Below are 13,422 nucleotides of genomic sequence, written 5' to 3' on the forward strand. Positions count from 1 at the left end.
GTTCCAAATGAACATATTTCTATTAATCATATGATACTAATGTTTGTCTTGCATATGTTTATTTGTATTATTATTGATAGGATGCATGCAGAAAACTGTCCATAAACAGAATGGCTTATATTACAGATATCTATAAACTAGTGTTCAGTTTCTGCAGCATTCTCACAATGTGACCTCAGAGGCTGCGAACCATCAGCTTCATCATATCTACAAAAATATCTATAGAAATGTATGAGTTAATAAGAAAGATTATAATAAAAAAAACATGTAAATAGCCGAGAGAGTGCATCTGCAGTCCAGCCGGGATCCTGCGGGAGATCCACAGTGAAAATACAGTACCATTACTGAATGTGTGTGTGTGGGTGTGAGAGAGATTTTGGTTGTGAGAAGTGCGAAAATACTCAAAGCAAAACTTACATTCGGTTTATTGTTCACATGTCTCCAGGAAAATTTTTGCATAACAAAAACACTTTGGGCAATAGCTTTAACAGAAAGGCTCTGTATGGATTTTTCACCCAAAATGAATACATGTTGGTAACTGATTTCCACACAAGCCAGGCCATGTGAACAAAAACTTACCTTTGCTTTGTTGTTTTGCTTAGCTAGAGAGGAGGTTTTTGTATTTTCACCTCGTTAAGTACATCCAATGAGAGACAAGGAGAGAGAGAGAGAGAGAGAGAGAGAGAGAGAGAGAGAGAGAGAGAGAGAGAGAGAGAGAAAAGGAGGAGCGGTTCCAATGCAAGTCTAATCCTGTCTTATACGCAACTCCTTTCACTTCAGGCTGCTCACTGGTTAATGCTCGAACACAGAGGCGCACAGCTACCTGCTGAAAACCACCGGGGTGCGTACATTTTATTTGCCTACATTATATATATCTATTTATATTTAATGGTTCTATTAGTTTAGGTTTTAATAGAAAAAAATGTAGCCCATGTTTTAGGAAGTATGAGCAAATTTTCTAAACATGCATCTCTATGCTCTCAGACTTAATGTGACGGAAGAGGGGTTTTTTTCCCCCCTTTTTGCTAAAAAAAATATAACTAAAAAATTGTTTTACAGTGTAAAATGCGTTAACGAGTGTCGTGCAGCGTAACAACGAGTTTGGTGTAAAACAGCATGTAATCAGTTTTCGCTCACTTTTAATCCTTCCAACTTTTTTTTTGGATAGATCACTAATCTGATTCGCACGCCACTATACACCGTTGTTAAAGCGGCCATCTGACTGTATGTGTGAGAGAGAAACAGAGTGCAGAGCCGAGAAGCCGTTATATGTAGGTAAAGGCTATTTATAGGTGTACAGGAATTGAGCTGCACACTGGGTACCGCGGATTTCCATCTCCACAGCTCTCGAAAATGCCGTTTCATAAACACGTCTTTTCTGATGAAGTCACCTCACCGCCCCAACCACTTGTTTGAACCATGAGAAAATTTTTGTTTTATTGTTTTGCCTGGAGGCTTTCAGTGCGTTGAGATGTTAAACACACCCTTCGCCTTTCCCTTCATAATCAAACAGATTTTCTGGTTTGACTTCACTATCCAACAGATTTACATCTTGCTCTCTTTATCATAAGTGTTAGTGTGTTTTAGTTCTAATCCCAAATTATTGTGAGAAATCTTGCATTTTACCATAAATGTGTATTCTTAAAACTGCATAGTGATGGTTGTGTTTTTCCCAAGACTGTTGTTATTCCAAAATAAGTAATAAAATGCGAAATTATTATTTTTTAATTATTATTATTATACTGGGATTGTAATATTAATTAAAGGTATCGTGATTTAAACAACTCTCTAATTTGTGTTCCTTTAGGTTCATCTGAAAACAAAGAGTCTTCTGGACATTTGGATTCCCGCCTGAAGTGAAGAACACAGCTTTCCAACACAGATCTGACTAAATCTCAACCCCATTTTGGATTAGTTATCATGGTGGCATCATGAACTCCCAAAGGACTAGCTTGTGACAAGTGAATTCACATGCTGGATTTCTTTTTACTGAAGCAATGGAAGCATCGCCTGTTGTTTTAGTTACTGCTTGTCCAACCCTAATCCCAAACACCCCTGCTAAGAAATACATGAGCACAATGTTCAAGGAGTATCAAAGCAACAGTATCATCCGAAACCACTACAACTTCACAGGAAAGCTGAATGAGAGCAGGTACACACAAGGCATGAAACCTGTGGATATTGTGTTCCTTAATATCTGTCTGCTGATTGTGCTGGAGAATGCAGTGGTTCTTGTAGCTATCTGGAAGAATAAAAAGTTCCACCTGCCCATGTACTACCTTTTGGGCAACCTGACGTTCTCTGATTTGTTGGCAGGATTTACGTACATGGTGAATATCGTAACATCAGGGGCCAACACACTAAAACTAACACCTCTCCAATGGTTCATCAGAGAAGGTTGTGTTTTCATCATGTTAGCTGCCTCCATTATCAGTCTCCTGGCCATAGCAATTGAACGGCATGTCACTATGGTGCGGATGAAGCCATACCAGGGGGCCAAGCGTGGGCGCATGTTTGCACTGATCGGCATAAGTTGGGTGCTCTCGATATTTCTTGGTCTGCTACCCATTACTGGCTGGAACTGCATAGGCATGATGGAGCAGTGCTCAACCATCCTGCCACTGTACTCCAGGAGCTTTCTTCTCTTCTGCATTACAGTATTCTCTGCTGTGTTACTGGCGATTGTGGTCCTTTATGTCCGCATATTCCGTGTCGTAAAGTCCAACACACAGAGACTGACTGGCGCTCCACAGCGTAAAGGTTTCGCGAAGAAATCCCAGAAATACATGGCGCTGTTGAAGACGGTCACTATAGTGCTGGGTGTTTTTATCGCCTGCTGGCTACCACTTTTTCTACTCCTTTTGTTGGACTTTTTTAGCCCAGCTCGAAGCTACAAGGTACTTTATAAGGCAGAGTACTTTCTCGGACTTGCCATGATTAACTCATTACTCAATCCCATAATATACACATTAACCAGTAAAGACATGCGTAAGGCAATACTGAGACTGCTCTGCAGCTACTGCTTGATTACAAAAGATGGACAGATGAGGAAGTTTGGAATAACGTTCCTGGAATGCAGCACAAGTAAATCAGAAATGCCATCCCACAGGCTTGAGGGCCTGGAGACAACCGTGTCCACAGGGAATTTTACACCGTCTACGATCAAGGCAATTTTCCCCAAAATATCAAAGAGTGTTGTTTTGGGACAATAATTTTCGGTTGAGTGTTTTGTGGCCTGGGATAATGAAGGAGGATGAACCAGTGGGTCAGAATGTACCAAAAAGGACTTTCTTATTACAGAACTGATTACATACCTGTAATAGTTTTATATCAATGAAAGCATCAAAGACAGAAAATGCATTAGCATTATTACTGGCCTACCCAACATTTGAGAACGTTTTACTGTTTACCAGTTTACTGTGAGATGATCAAGCTGAAATTAAGGATTGGGGGGAAAAACCTGTGTTCTCTTTAAGTCTAAGATGTTGTGAAGCAATATGCACTTAACAGGAAACAAAATGCAAGTATGACATGGTGGTAGACATTACAGTAAATACGATTATGGGGTTGTCTATCAGCATCTATGGTTTTACATGAGATGTGTCAGTGTGCTTCTAGCAAAGCACCCATGACATCCAAAAGTGAAGATATTACACTTCTGGAATTATTCTAGGCTTTTACGGTCTGCAGCTTTCACAAAATCTGCTACATGCAAATAAACCTAATGTTTATATTTGGACCGCATGTAAGATGGGCTGAATGTCTGTTGCTAATATCCTCATCACCTGTCAGTTTATTGGGAGTGCACTTGTGGGAATTAATGGCATTTTCATTATCATACCAACAAATGTGTTCAATCCCCCTAGTTACTAGACCCAGAATCTTATACAATTAAACACATTTGTAGCAGATTCAATTAAAACATAAGACTGTCTGGGATAATATGTTTTGTAGCTGATTGAAAACAAATTATTCCAGTATTAATCTTGTTTTATGTGCACGTGTATAAAAAAATATTTATGTCTTTGTCGTGAAATTTTTGTTTTTATCTTTCTTTTTTAAATGCCGTGAACTTTTGCTAAATTATGATACTCAAATGTATATATGTACCTTTATAATAAAAAGAAATCTTTATATTAATATGTGGTGTGTTACTTTCCTTTCAACTTTTTTAACCCTACGAAAAAAGGTGGTATAGAATTCACTTGCTTGCTACACTGACCTGATGCATCAGATGGCAAACCCACAGTTCTACTGTATCACATGAGCGACATACTTACAGGAATGTGCAGACTTGAGGTTTTTTTTCTCTTTTTTTTTTTTTTGCATTGGTTCACAAACTGAGACTGAACCAGGGGTCCTAGGTGTTGACAACAAGAAAGAAAACAAAGTTCTAGCATTTCTATTCAGCTAGCATTTATGTATATGATCCTACTAATTGTTGATTAAATCGCCTTTAGCCAGTGTTGGGTGTCATTATTAATAAATAAATTGGTGGTCAGAAAACTGTCATAAGGAAATTTAAAATACTTATATATGAGGACAATAAAGCAAATTAGTTTAAAATATCATGCATGCTTATGTAAAATCACTATTTTTCTCCTTAAGACTTCCTTAATTTAAGATACAGCATTTGATGAATACAATTATGAACTGATCATTTTTCCTTAACTTGTAGCATTACAATAAATTTAATTTAATACATTTAATTTAACAATTAAAGGTTTGAGAAGAAAAATCAGATCACTTCAAGCAGTTTTACATTTCCTGTTTATTGTTTCTTCTCATTAAAAAAATAAAAATAAAAATAAAAAATTATCAAGACTATCAAGTGACCTAGCTGTTAATAATAATTTTTTTTTCCGATGCAATAACTTTATGCACGTGCATTATCTTTAGTGTCACTAAACTGCAGTAGGTCATGTGGTCTAACCTCAAGACGTGTGCCAGCTCTAACACTACCCTAGCAGGAAATTTCAAAACAAGGTCACTGACTCGTGCTGAAGTAGAACCTGCCTGAAGTGTAAATCTTTACCACAGAAACTGCACATCTGCAGCTTGACTCATTTGTTAAAGGACATGAGCAACAAATAAGCATCTAATAGTCACGCAATTAAAATTATATGATCGTGAGAATTTTTCTTTAATGCTAACCTTTTACAAAAATGTAAACAAATTTGTTTCCCCTGAAACAGGTTCTACTGGGGGGGGGCAAAAAGTATGTCTGCTTACATCTTAAGATGTGAGATTCAGCACCACTGAGAAAATTCCATTAAAGGGAGCAGTATTCTTCTGATGCACAAGAAGGAACCAGAACACTAAAGGAATACACAAAGAACTTTTACCCAACTGGTTCTCAAGCCAAGTATTAAAACACACCTGTCTCAGGTGAGGCACTGCAAACAAAAGACATGCAGTGCAAACATTTACCTTATTCTGTTACAAACTTGTTCAGTGCAACAACACCAGTAACTTAATATTCATGTGTCATACAGACAAAAATTATATATCAAAGTGTCATGAACCAATAAGTATAAAACTCTATACACTAAATATTTACTCACAAATTGTGCCTTTTCTATAGCTTCTGTATCATTTTTTAATTTCGACATATTCCCATTGGTTCCTGATCTTTAACACACCCTGCCCTTTGCGTCATGCATTAGTCAGGTAAACGGATGACACAACATAAAATTAAATTATGAAACAACTCACCTGCTGGGTAATTTCATTATACACGCCAACATCCTTGTAAGTCTTGTTAGTTTTCCCTTTCTGAGAGTGTTAATCATCCGTTTGCCTTTTCTCGTTGGTTACTTTCTATCAGTGGCTGGCGGTCAGGGCCAGCAAAGACTTCTCTGCTGGCCTAAACACAATCAGAAGCACGGACCTACATTTACAACCTAAATTCTCATATTTGTTTCACGAAATTGTATTATTTAATCCCAACAGTTTAATCTCTTCATTTTATAGCGTTTCTCTTGGCTGCATTGCTTCTAGTACGTGTATGTGGATGTTAGATTTTTTTTGTCTAATCAGATTTCAGCCTCTATGTTCTGCCATGTCAATCTAATCTGCCCAGAGCCTTCAAAATTAGTAGTGCTGCCAATGTACCTTAAACTATATTAGCAATGAGTCTGTTGAGCATTTTTCCGTCCTCTCGTGCGGAGAGGTCGACCAACCCAGAAGTTGTCTCAGTACAAGTTGTCTCTTGAGTAGGTTGTATTTTATTTACATATAATAAATAAATATTGATTCTGAACTGCTCCAGATGATGGAGGTGCACAGTTGCGGTTGTAGTGCAAAGGTTTGGAGATGTCTCAACCGGGTTTCTTGCTTTAGTAAAACGGTATTCACCTTCCATATGTGAAATGCCTCTCTGCAATGCCACGCGTTGTTATATTGCGTTTTTGTATTGTATTGATGATTACTATAATTGCAGCATGATGGTGGTATTAAGAGGCGGATTAAATCTAGTAAATCCTCACTGAAGGCCCAGGTAGCAAATGCACGGCCCGCCACTGCTTTCTATTTACATCTATACCATCACATCAAAACCGTTGTAACATGAAAGCTGTAGCTTTGTATGAACTAAAAGAAAAAGTAAAAAAAAAAAAACCTGTAAGGGAATGACTATTTAATAGCTGTTATAGTGTAAGCGCAAACAGAAAGTAACTTGTCTCACAGGTTCTAAACAATATTATGATTGTGTAAAAAAAAAAAAAATGTGTAATAGAGTAAATTGCTGTTGTATTAACAAAAATTCTAAAAAAGGAGCAGCAGGCTGTTATTGGAAGCAATAATATTAATACTAATAATACTACTACTACTAATAATAATAATAATAAAGCATCAAACCAGCCTGTTTATTAGTTTCCCTTAACAGCATGCCCTCTTGCTTTACTGCTTACTTTGGACTGTTGTGCTGTCGGGAACACTTTCAAATCATCAGCAACTCCAAAAGATAAAAAGGTACTAAAAACTTAAATGTGCACTCACAAGCTATTTTGTATAACAAAAGTATAACACAATAATAAAATGTACCTGTATATTAAAACGCTGTGAAATCTATGGAAAGCTGAAAATAGAGCCCTGTTTGAGAGATTATATTTACTTGCCCAAAATACAAAGTTATACATACACACTGTGCAAAAATAGAAAGTATGTAGTAAACTAGCTTTCAGTATAGTTTATATGACTTATTTATTAATAAAAATATAAAACATAAAAAAAAAGATACAAGACAAAATTTAAGGAAAGATTCAGATAATCTCCGGCATGGCCCAACAGAATTCTACCAGTCGGTGCTGACAAGGCTCCAGAGCTCATCACTGACCTCACACGGAGAGCGGGTCGATGTGTCTATGTTGATGGGAGTCGCAAGATCTTGACTATAATGAACTGGGGAAAACAAATACATTATTACAATTATATTATTAATATCATTGTAATGAATTCAGCAAGGAATAACACAGAACAGGATTTGCCGCTATAGAAGCAATCTGGTACAATGTGATCTGAGACAAAGTAAAGTTACTTTTACAGACCTAAGGATGATTTTATAGCAAAGAAATCTACTGAAGATTTTTATTATTAAATAATTACTTTTTTTTCCCCTTTTTTTTTAAAAACACATTCATAAAATTTATTTTGTGGAATGTTCACAAAGCAGTACTTGTCTTAAAGTGGCTATAACCAGCAGTCCCTTCACCAGTCTGCCCTTTTGCTCTTGTAAAGTTAATCAGACAGAATAAAAAAGTGCAACTCGTCATGTTACAGAGAAAGTGAAAAGTACAAAGTCCGGTATCCTGAGGACTTTCCTGTGACTTAAAAAAAAAGACTGTTCTAAAGAGCTGATGCCCATAAATCCACCATACAATTTTCTATACATTTTGTATTGATACTATTTTATTGGTACTATACAAAAAAACCCAAAAACTACTAATTGACTACACGTTGACTACACATCTAGCGAAACTGTGAGTTGATATACAGACGACTTTACAGTCCAGTATAGAAGGTGAATCACTTCCTGACCTGATCATTTTCAAATGAACAGTGCTGTGGTTTGAATCATAATGTATTACTGTCATTTTCTCATGCAAATATGTAAGTAAATGATACAGAAAAGCCAAACGTGCACATTGGATATTTGCACATCATTTGCTCTGATAACGTCTCACTGTTCTACTGAATTAAAAGTATTGGCCTAATCGCAAAGAAACGCACTTCTGCTGCTGCAAGTGTTTACTTTTCTATTCTAAGGTTATTCATTAAGATCTAAAGTTAGAGTACATTGTCCTAAATAAAAGTGGGGTAAATTGTCATGTAAAGGTCCTCGGAATTAGCAAATCATAAATAAAAATCTGACAATTTAGTTAACCAATTCCTAACTATTTACCTAAATTTACAGCGCCATCTAGTGCCAGAAATTGTTAATGAAAAAAAGCAAATATGTACACAAACATAAAAATTGCCACAAGCGTTTTTGTAGTGTAAGCAAAACTTATTTCTAAGCAGTTTTAATACAAAATATGGATGGTAAACTTTACAGATTCGCATTGGAATTTTTTTTCATTGGATTTGTTTGACCATATTTGCATTAGTAAAAGAAGATTTATTTATATATAATTATTAGTAGATGCACAATACTTTTATTATTTTAAAAAAGTGGTCAATAATTTGTAACCAATATTATATATGTAAATTGATTTCTCCTCGCTAAACTGTTTCTCAATCGCGTTCTCTCAGCACCACTGCTGCTACATGAATATGATGCATCACAACAGGACAGAGACCGAGGCATGTCCTTTGAGCCACATAGAATATGAATTAACATGGCAGAGATAGAGCTGCATCTTCCTGGAGACAAAACAGGACTACAAAGGCCTGTTTGTGAAAAGGCCACGCGTTAGAAGTCAGAAGGTTAAGTAAATTTATGATCTGCTGTCCCTCTGAAGAAAATAAATAAAAACAATCGATTTGCACGATATGGAATTGCATAGCATCATATTTTTTTCCATCGTTTTGCTCTGAAAGCATTGTGTTAAATCGAATTGCAATCGGATCGCACTGCATCGTGTATTTTTAACGTATCGTATCTTTGGCTATGCATTGAGATACAATCCGCATCGGCCTCGGCTGTCGAGATGCACATCTCTAACACAAACCAAATCATAAACACTGCAGTACATTTTCCATGAAGAAACACTTCAGGCTCTTCTTTGTATGAGCTGCAAATGATTTGAGCATTTAAGTCAAGAGCTACAGCATTCTAATATCTCTGGTAGCTGATGTCAGATCCAGCTTCACCTTAATAGACTAAGTTCTGTAAAAAATAGACAGACTATGGTCATACTACAGACAAAGCAAGCCTCATATAGAGATCTATATACTGTGTATACCTTCCATATTAGTAGATACACTGTGTATTTCTACTATACAACTTTTAATAGTTATCAGTGTAAACATAAATAGTAAAAATAAATACAGCACTTACCTCCACGCAGGATGTTGGGCTCGGTACCCAACTCTAGTTTAATTCTGGTAACCTTACAGTAGAGTTGAGCTAAATAGCTGGAACACATAAGCAGCATGGTTAGTATAACTAAAGTCAATTTTATGGACATAATGTTAAATATTAAAAATTTACACTTATGGCATTTTGGCCACAGTGCTTTGAAGTCTTTATCAATAAAAACAACCTGATACCATTCTTATTTCCTGACCTAGTGAACCACTATCAGTCTACTGGGAGGTGATTAATTGCATAAACATAACACACTTAACCTCATAACTTCAAGTAGTCCATAAACACAGAGGTCTATCGAGGTTGTTCATTTCACTACATAAAAGTAGCAAAATCCAATTCAATATATATATAATATGCAAAATATATTTCTGCATTTAAATTTAAATCTTATCATGCATTTTGAAACAAACACTGAATTTTGCGTCATGATGAACGTGCGATCCTAAGTGTCCTTATCACGAGTCTACATTTATTTATGACAAATAACATTAAATTATAATTTTGCTGCCATTTCTGCTTGGACATGATACACATATCAAATCAATTTGAGTAATACATTTTCATTTGAGCAACTTATAAAGCATTAAAATTAGTATTTAACTTAAATACTGAACTACTGTTGGAAATAGCACATGTAAATTATATAATTTAACTTTTATTTTCCCTTTACACCAAACTTGGCACATAGGTAATGGAAGAATGTACATTTAAATACAGAAATACTGTACAGTCATTTTGAAATTGCATTGCCATTTTGCATTAGTGACTAGCGCTTCTTTCCTTTGATAATTATAGAAGCCACTGTGATCTTGGGAATCTTTAGTGCAGTAAAATTTTTTTTTTTTTTTTTTGCCTTTCTCAGATCTCTGCCTTGCAACAATCCTGTCTCTTAGCTCTGCAGGTAGTTCCTCTGACTTCATTGCTTGGTTGAAATGCATGAATGAAAAAGGAAATGCATTGTCTGTTGTGAGGCCTTAGAGAGTTTTTCAAATTAGGCCTAATCAATAAACCTTTCCACAGGTGGATTCCAGACAAAGTGTACAAACATCTCAGCAACGATCAAGAGGAATGAGAGGCACATGAGCAAATTTTCAAATGTTGTTGCAAGAGTCTGAATAGTTTTGTATATATTTCAGTTTTTTTTTTTTTTTTTTATCTTCAGGGTTTTATATGGTACTGATAGATAATAGATTAATGAGAAATAACATTTATTTGAATAATTGTTGCATCCGGCTGCAACATAAATTTGAAAAGTAAAAAGGGCTCTGAATACTTTTTGAATGCACTGTATATGATATCTGTAGATAATCCCATCTCTTTCTTTAAAGCACCTGAGCCTCAAAATAAACATGGATGATTGTCCCAGACATTTTTGTTCACATGAAATGTCCATTAAAAAAAAATAAAAAAAACAAGCATTCATTACCATCCAGCACACTTCAGCGTCTGTAATGTAATGTACTAGCTGACAGTGCGAGTTTGGTGCAGTCTATCAGCTAAATTTTCTTACATGGCTGAGGGAATTACTTCAGTTGTGTCTTCATCAACTTCCTGCTGCAGAGCCTGAATTTCCTTCTCACTGTCTTTGAGTCTCTCCAACTCTCGTTGAAGAAATCTGACACATTAAGTCAAAGAAATTACAAAAAAGGAGAGAAGATTCTCTAAATTGTATGCAAGAAATAAAACTTTTTTTTATAATGTTATAGGATAATGATTGTAACCCTTTGGATTGTTTTTCTATAAATAGCAGATCCGGCAGTTTTTATGGCTTTCATGTGAGCAATTTGCCAACAGGACACACACATATATATAATATTTCTTCACAGCAGCATTCAATATTGTTCCTAAGCAAGCTCAATTTCCTAATACTATACCCGTATGTTTCTGCACTCTTAAATATAATAAAATGAAAAAAAAAAAAAAGCAAAATTGCTACTAGTATATCAGTCTTTGCTTTGCTGTACACAAACTACATCATAGCAATAATGTTGGCTATGCATAAACCGCATGTGACTAAAGGATACTGTATCTCTGAGTCCAAAGTGTGGCTCTTGGCCAAGCTCTGCTGCACCTGCTGCTCCACTTTCTCCAGCTCCCGCATCATGTGGCTCTTCTGACCCTCCAGATCCAAAAGCTTCTGTCCAACAACCTCCTCAGCATGCACCAAGCCTGCGCATAAAGTAAGGGGATGATGAATGATTGACATTCAGTTTAACATATTTAATATGCATGTAATATTTCAGCAGCAACTGGCTTTTTTACAGCTCCATGTTTACAGTGATCCAAGCCAGAAGGGTGTTTCATGTTAGATGATCATCACTTACTGTTTAAGAGCTCAGTGACTGTTTTCTTAGCCTCAATGTGGTGGTCAAAAAGTGCCTGCTGTTTCATCCGTGTTACCCTCATGTCGTCTTCAGCTTTACTGCTCTCAATAAGGTCAATAAGAGTCTCCCCTGTCTTCTCCAGGTCAACATAATGCAATGCATCGTTCTGTAACATCCTTGTTCAGTTGTATTACAGTTTCCTGAAAGGGAAATTATAGTGATAAAAGCAAGACCACAAAATACAAATAAACGTTACAAAGCTTTGAAAGGATTATGTCACTGTCATGTTGAATTCTCAGTCATGACCGTGAACGTCCCCGACAAATTGTGATATTCAAGAAGCTTTTGTTTATATGAAGTAACAGAGAAATAATTATATTTAGACCTGATATCAGTGGAAAAGGACTGTTCTAATATGGTAGCGCATGTGCATAGTGCTTTCTATATATGCATGCAATTTAACAGAAAGTCGGTGTGCAGTGTTGAAATTGACACTAATTCTTACAGATGGAGAAAGTCAAAATTGTTCTTCTCCATCAATCGCACAACACAACGCCAAAAAGTGCCAGTCACATAAACATCTTGTACAACATCCAACCTTTTTTTAAATGAATAAAATCCAAACCACAAACCAAGCAAATGATGGCACAGAAATAGTGTAAGAAGATATACAGCCAAAAGTGTAAAAAAAAACATAGATGCTTCTAATGAGCTGATACTGTAGAATAACAACCATCACATACACATACATACAAGAGAACATTTAATTGGACAAAAACATAGCTAGTAGCAGATATTTTCCCAAACAAATAAGTATATAAATAAATACAATTGAGGTTTATATACAATAACATTACAAGTACAAGACTATCACCAATGTTTGTTCTTTTTTTGTTAGATTTACTGTCAAGTGTCAACAACCATAAGAAATAGATACAGGTAGGCCATGAAGTTACATGGAGTTTTATTTTCATATATCTTAAGACAGATTTCTATCTGATTAGTGCAACTGAACACGTTTTTTTACGTCTCCATACACACTACATGTTAGTATCCAGTCTCTACGCTTGTTTTAGACACTGGTTTGATTTGACTGGTTTGATTTGAGCTGCAATATACATATAATGAGTTGCGTTTTAATAAGTAAAAATGTCTAAACATATGCAAAAAATCATTACACCGACCTGAAGTGCCGTTTTGTTTTCAAACTCAGCCGCTCCTTACCGCGCTTTCCGCAGGCGTGCCTGGTCCGTGGTTTTAGTCAAATTTATTATAAATACACGTACTGTCGCGTCTGATTTCTACGTAAATTATGTGTTAAAAATATATTGATATTTATATGGGAAAATACCTGTTGAGAAAAGTACTTGTTTTAACGTAATTATTTTCGTTTAGCTTTTGTTGTCAGGCAAATGACTTGGACACCTCAGAGCTGTTGGTAGGGAACTCTACAGTGATTCCGTTTAGTGATTCGAATCTTTAGATTCGGTTCATCAAAATGATTCGTTTAGACACCCTTTCAGTCAAGTTACACCATTACACCATTTTGTACATTTTTAGATATAT

At 35.8% G+C, this 13,422-nt stretch overlaps 2 protein-coding genes across 2 annotated transcripts; one reads left to right on the top strand and one right to left on the bottom strand.

Moving 5' to 3' along the window:
- The first annotated feature begins 718 nt into the window (after nt 1–718).
- s1pr5a (sphingosine-1-phosphate receptor 5a) lies at nt 719–4,137 on the top strand. The gene is made up of 2 exons (XM_083566690.1): nt 719–841; nt 1,808–4,137. Exon 2 carries the CDS (start codon nt 1,998–2,000, stop codon nt 3,210–3,212), a length of 1,215 nt encoding a protein of 404 aa, XP_083422816.1. The 5' UTR covers nt 719–841; nt 1,808–1,997; the 3' UTR covers nt 3,213–4,137.
- Nucleotides 4,138–6,620: 2,483 nt separating this feature from the next.
- On the bottom strand, nt 6,621–13,314 carry spc24 (SPC24 component of NDC80 kinetochore complex). The gene is made up of 6 exons (XM_083566707.1): nt 13,041–13,314; nt 11,857–12,056; nt 11,557–11,701; nt 11,043–11,147; nt 9,500–9,576; nt 6,621–7,401 (listed from the first exon to the last, which is right to left on the bottom strand). Exons 2-6 carry the CDS (start codon nt 12,029–12,031, stop codon nt 7,295–7,297), a joined length of 609 nt encoding a protein of 202 aa, XP_083422833.1. The 5' UTR covers nt 12,032–12,056; nt 13,041–13,314; the 3' UTR covers nt 6,621–7,294.
- Nucleotides 13,315–13,422: the final 108 nt, after the last annotated feature.

Source organism: Silurus aristotelis, assembly GCF_946808225.1.
Source record: "Silurus aristotelis genome assembly, chromosome: 17".
Taxonomy (NCBI): Eukaryota; Metazoa; Chordata; class Actinopteri; order Siluriformes; family Siluridae; genus Silurus; species Silurus aristotelis.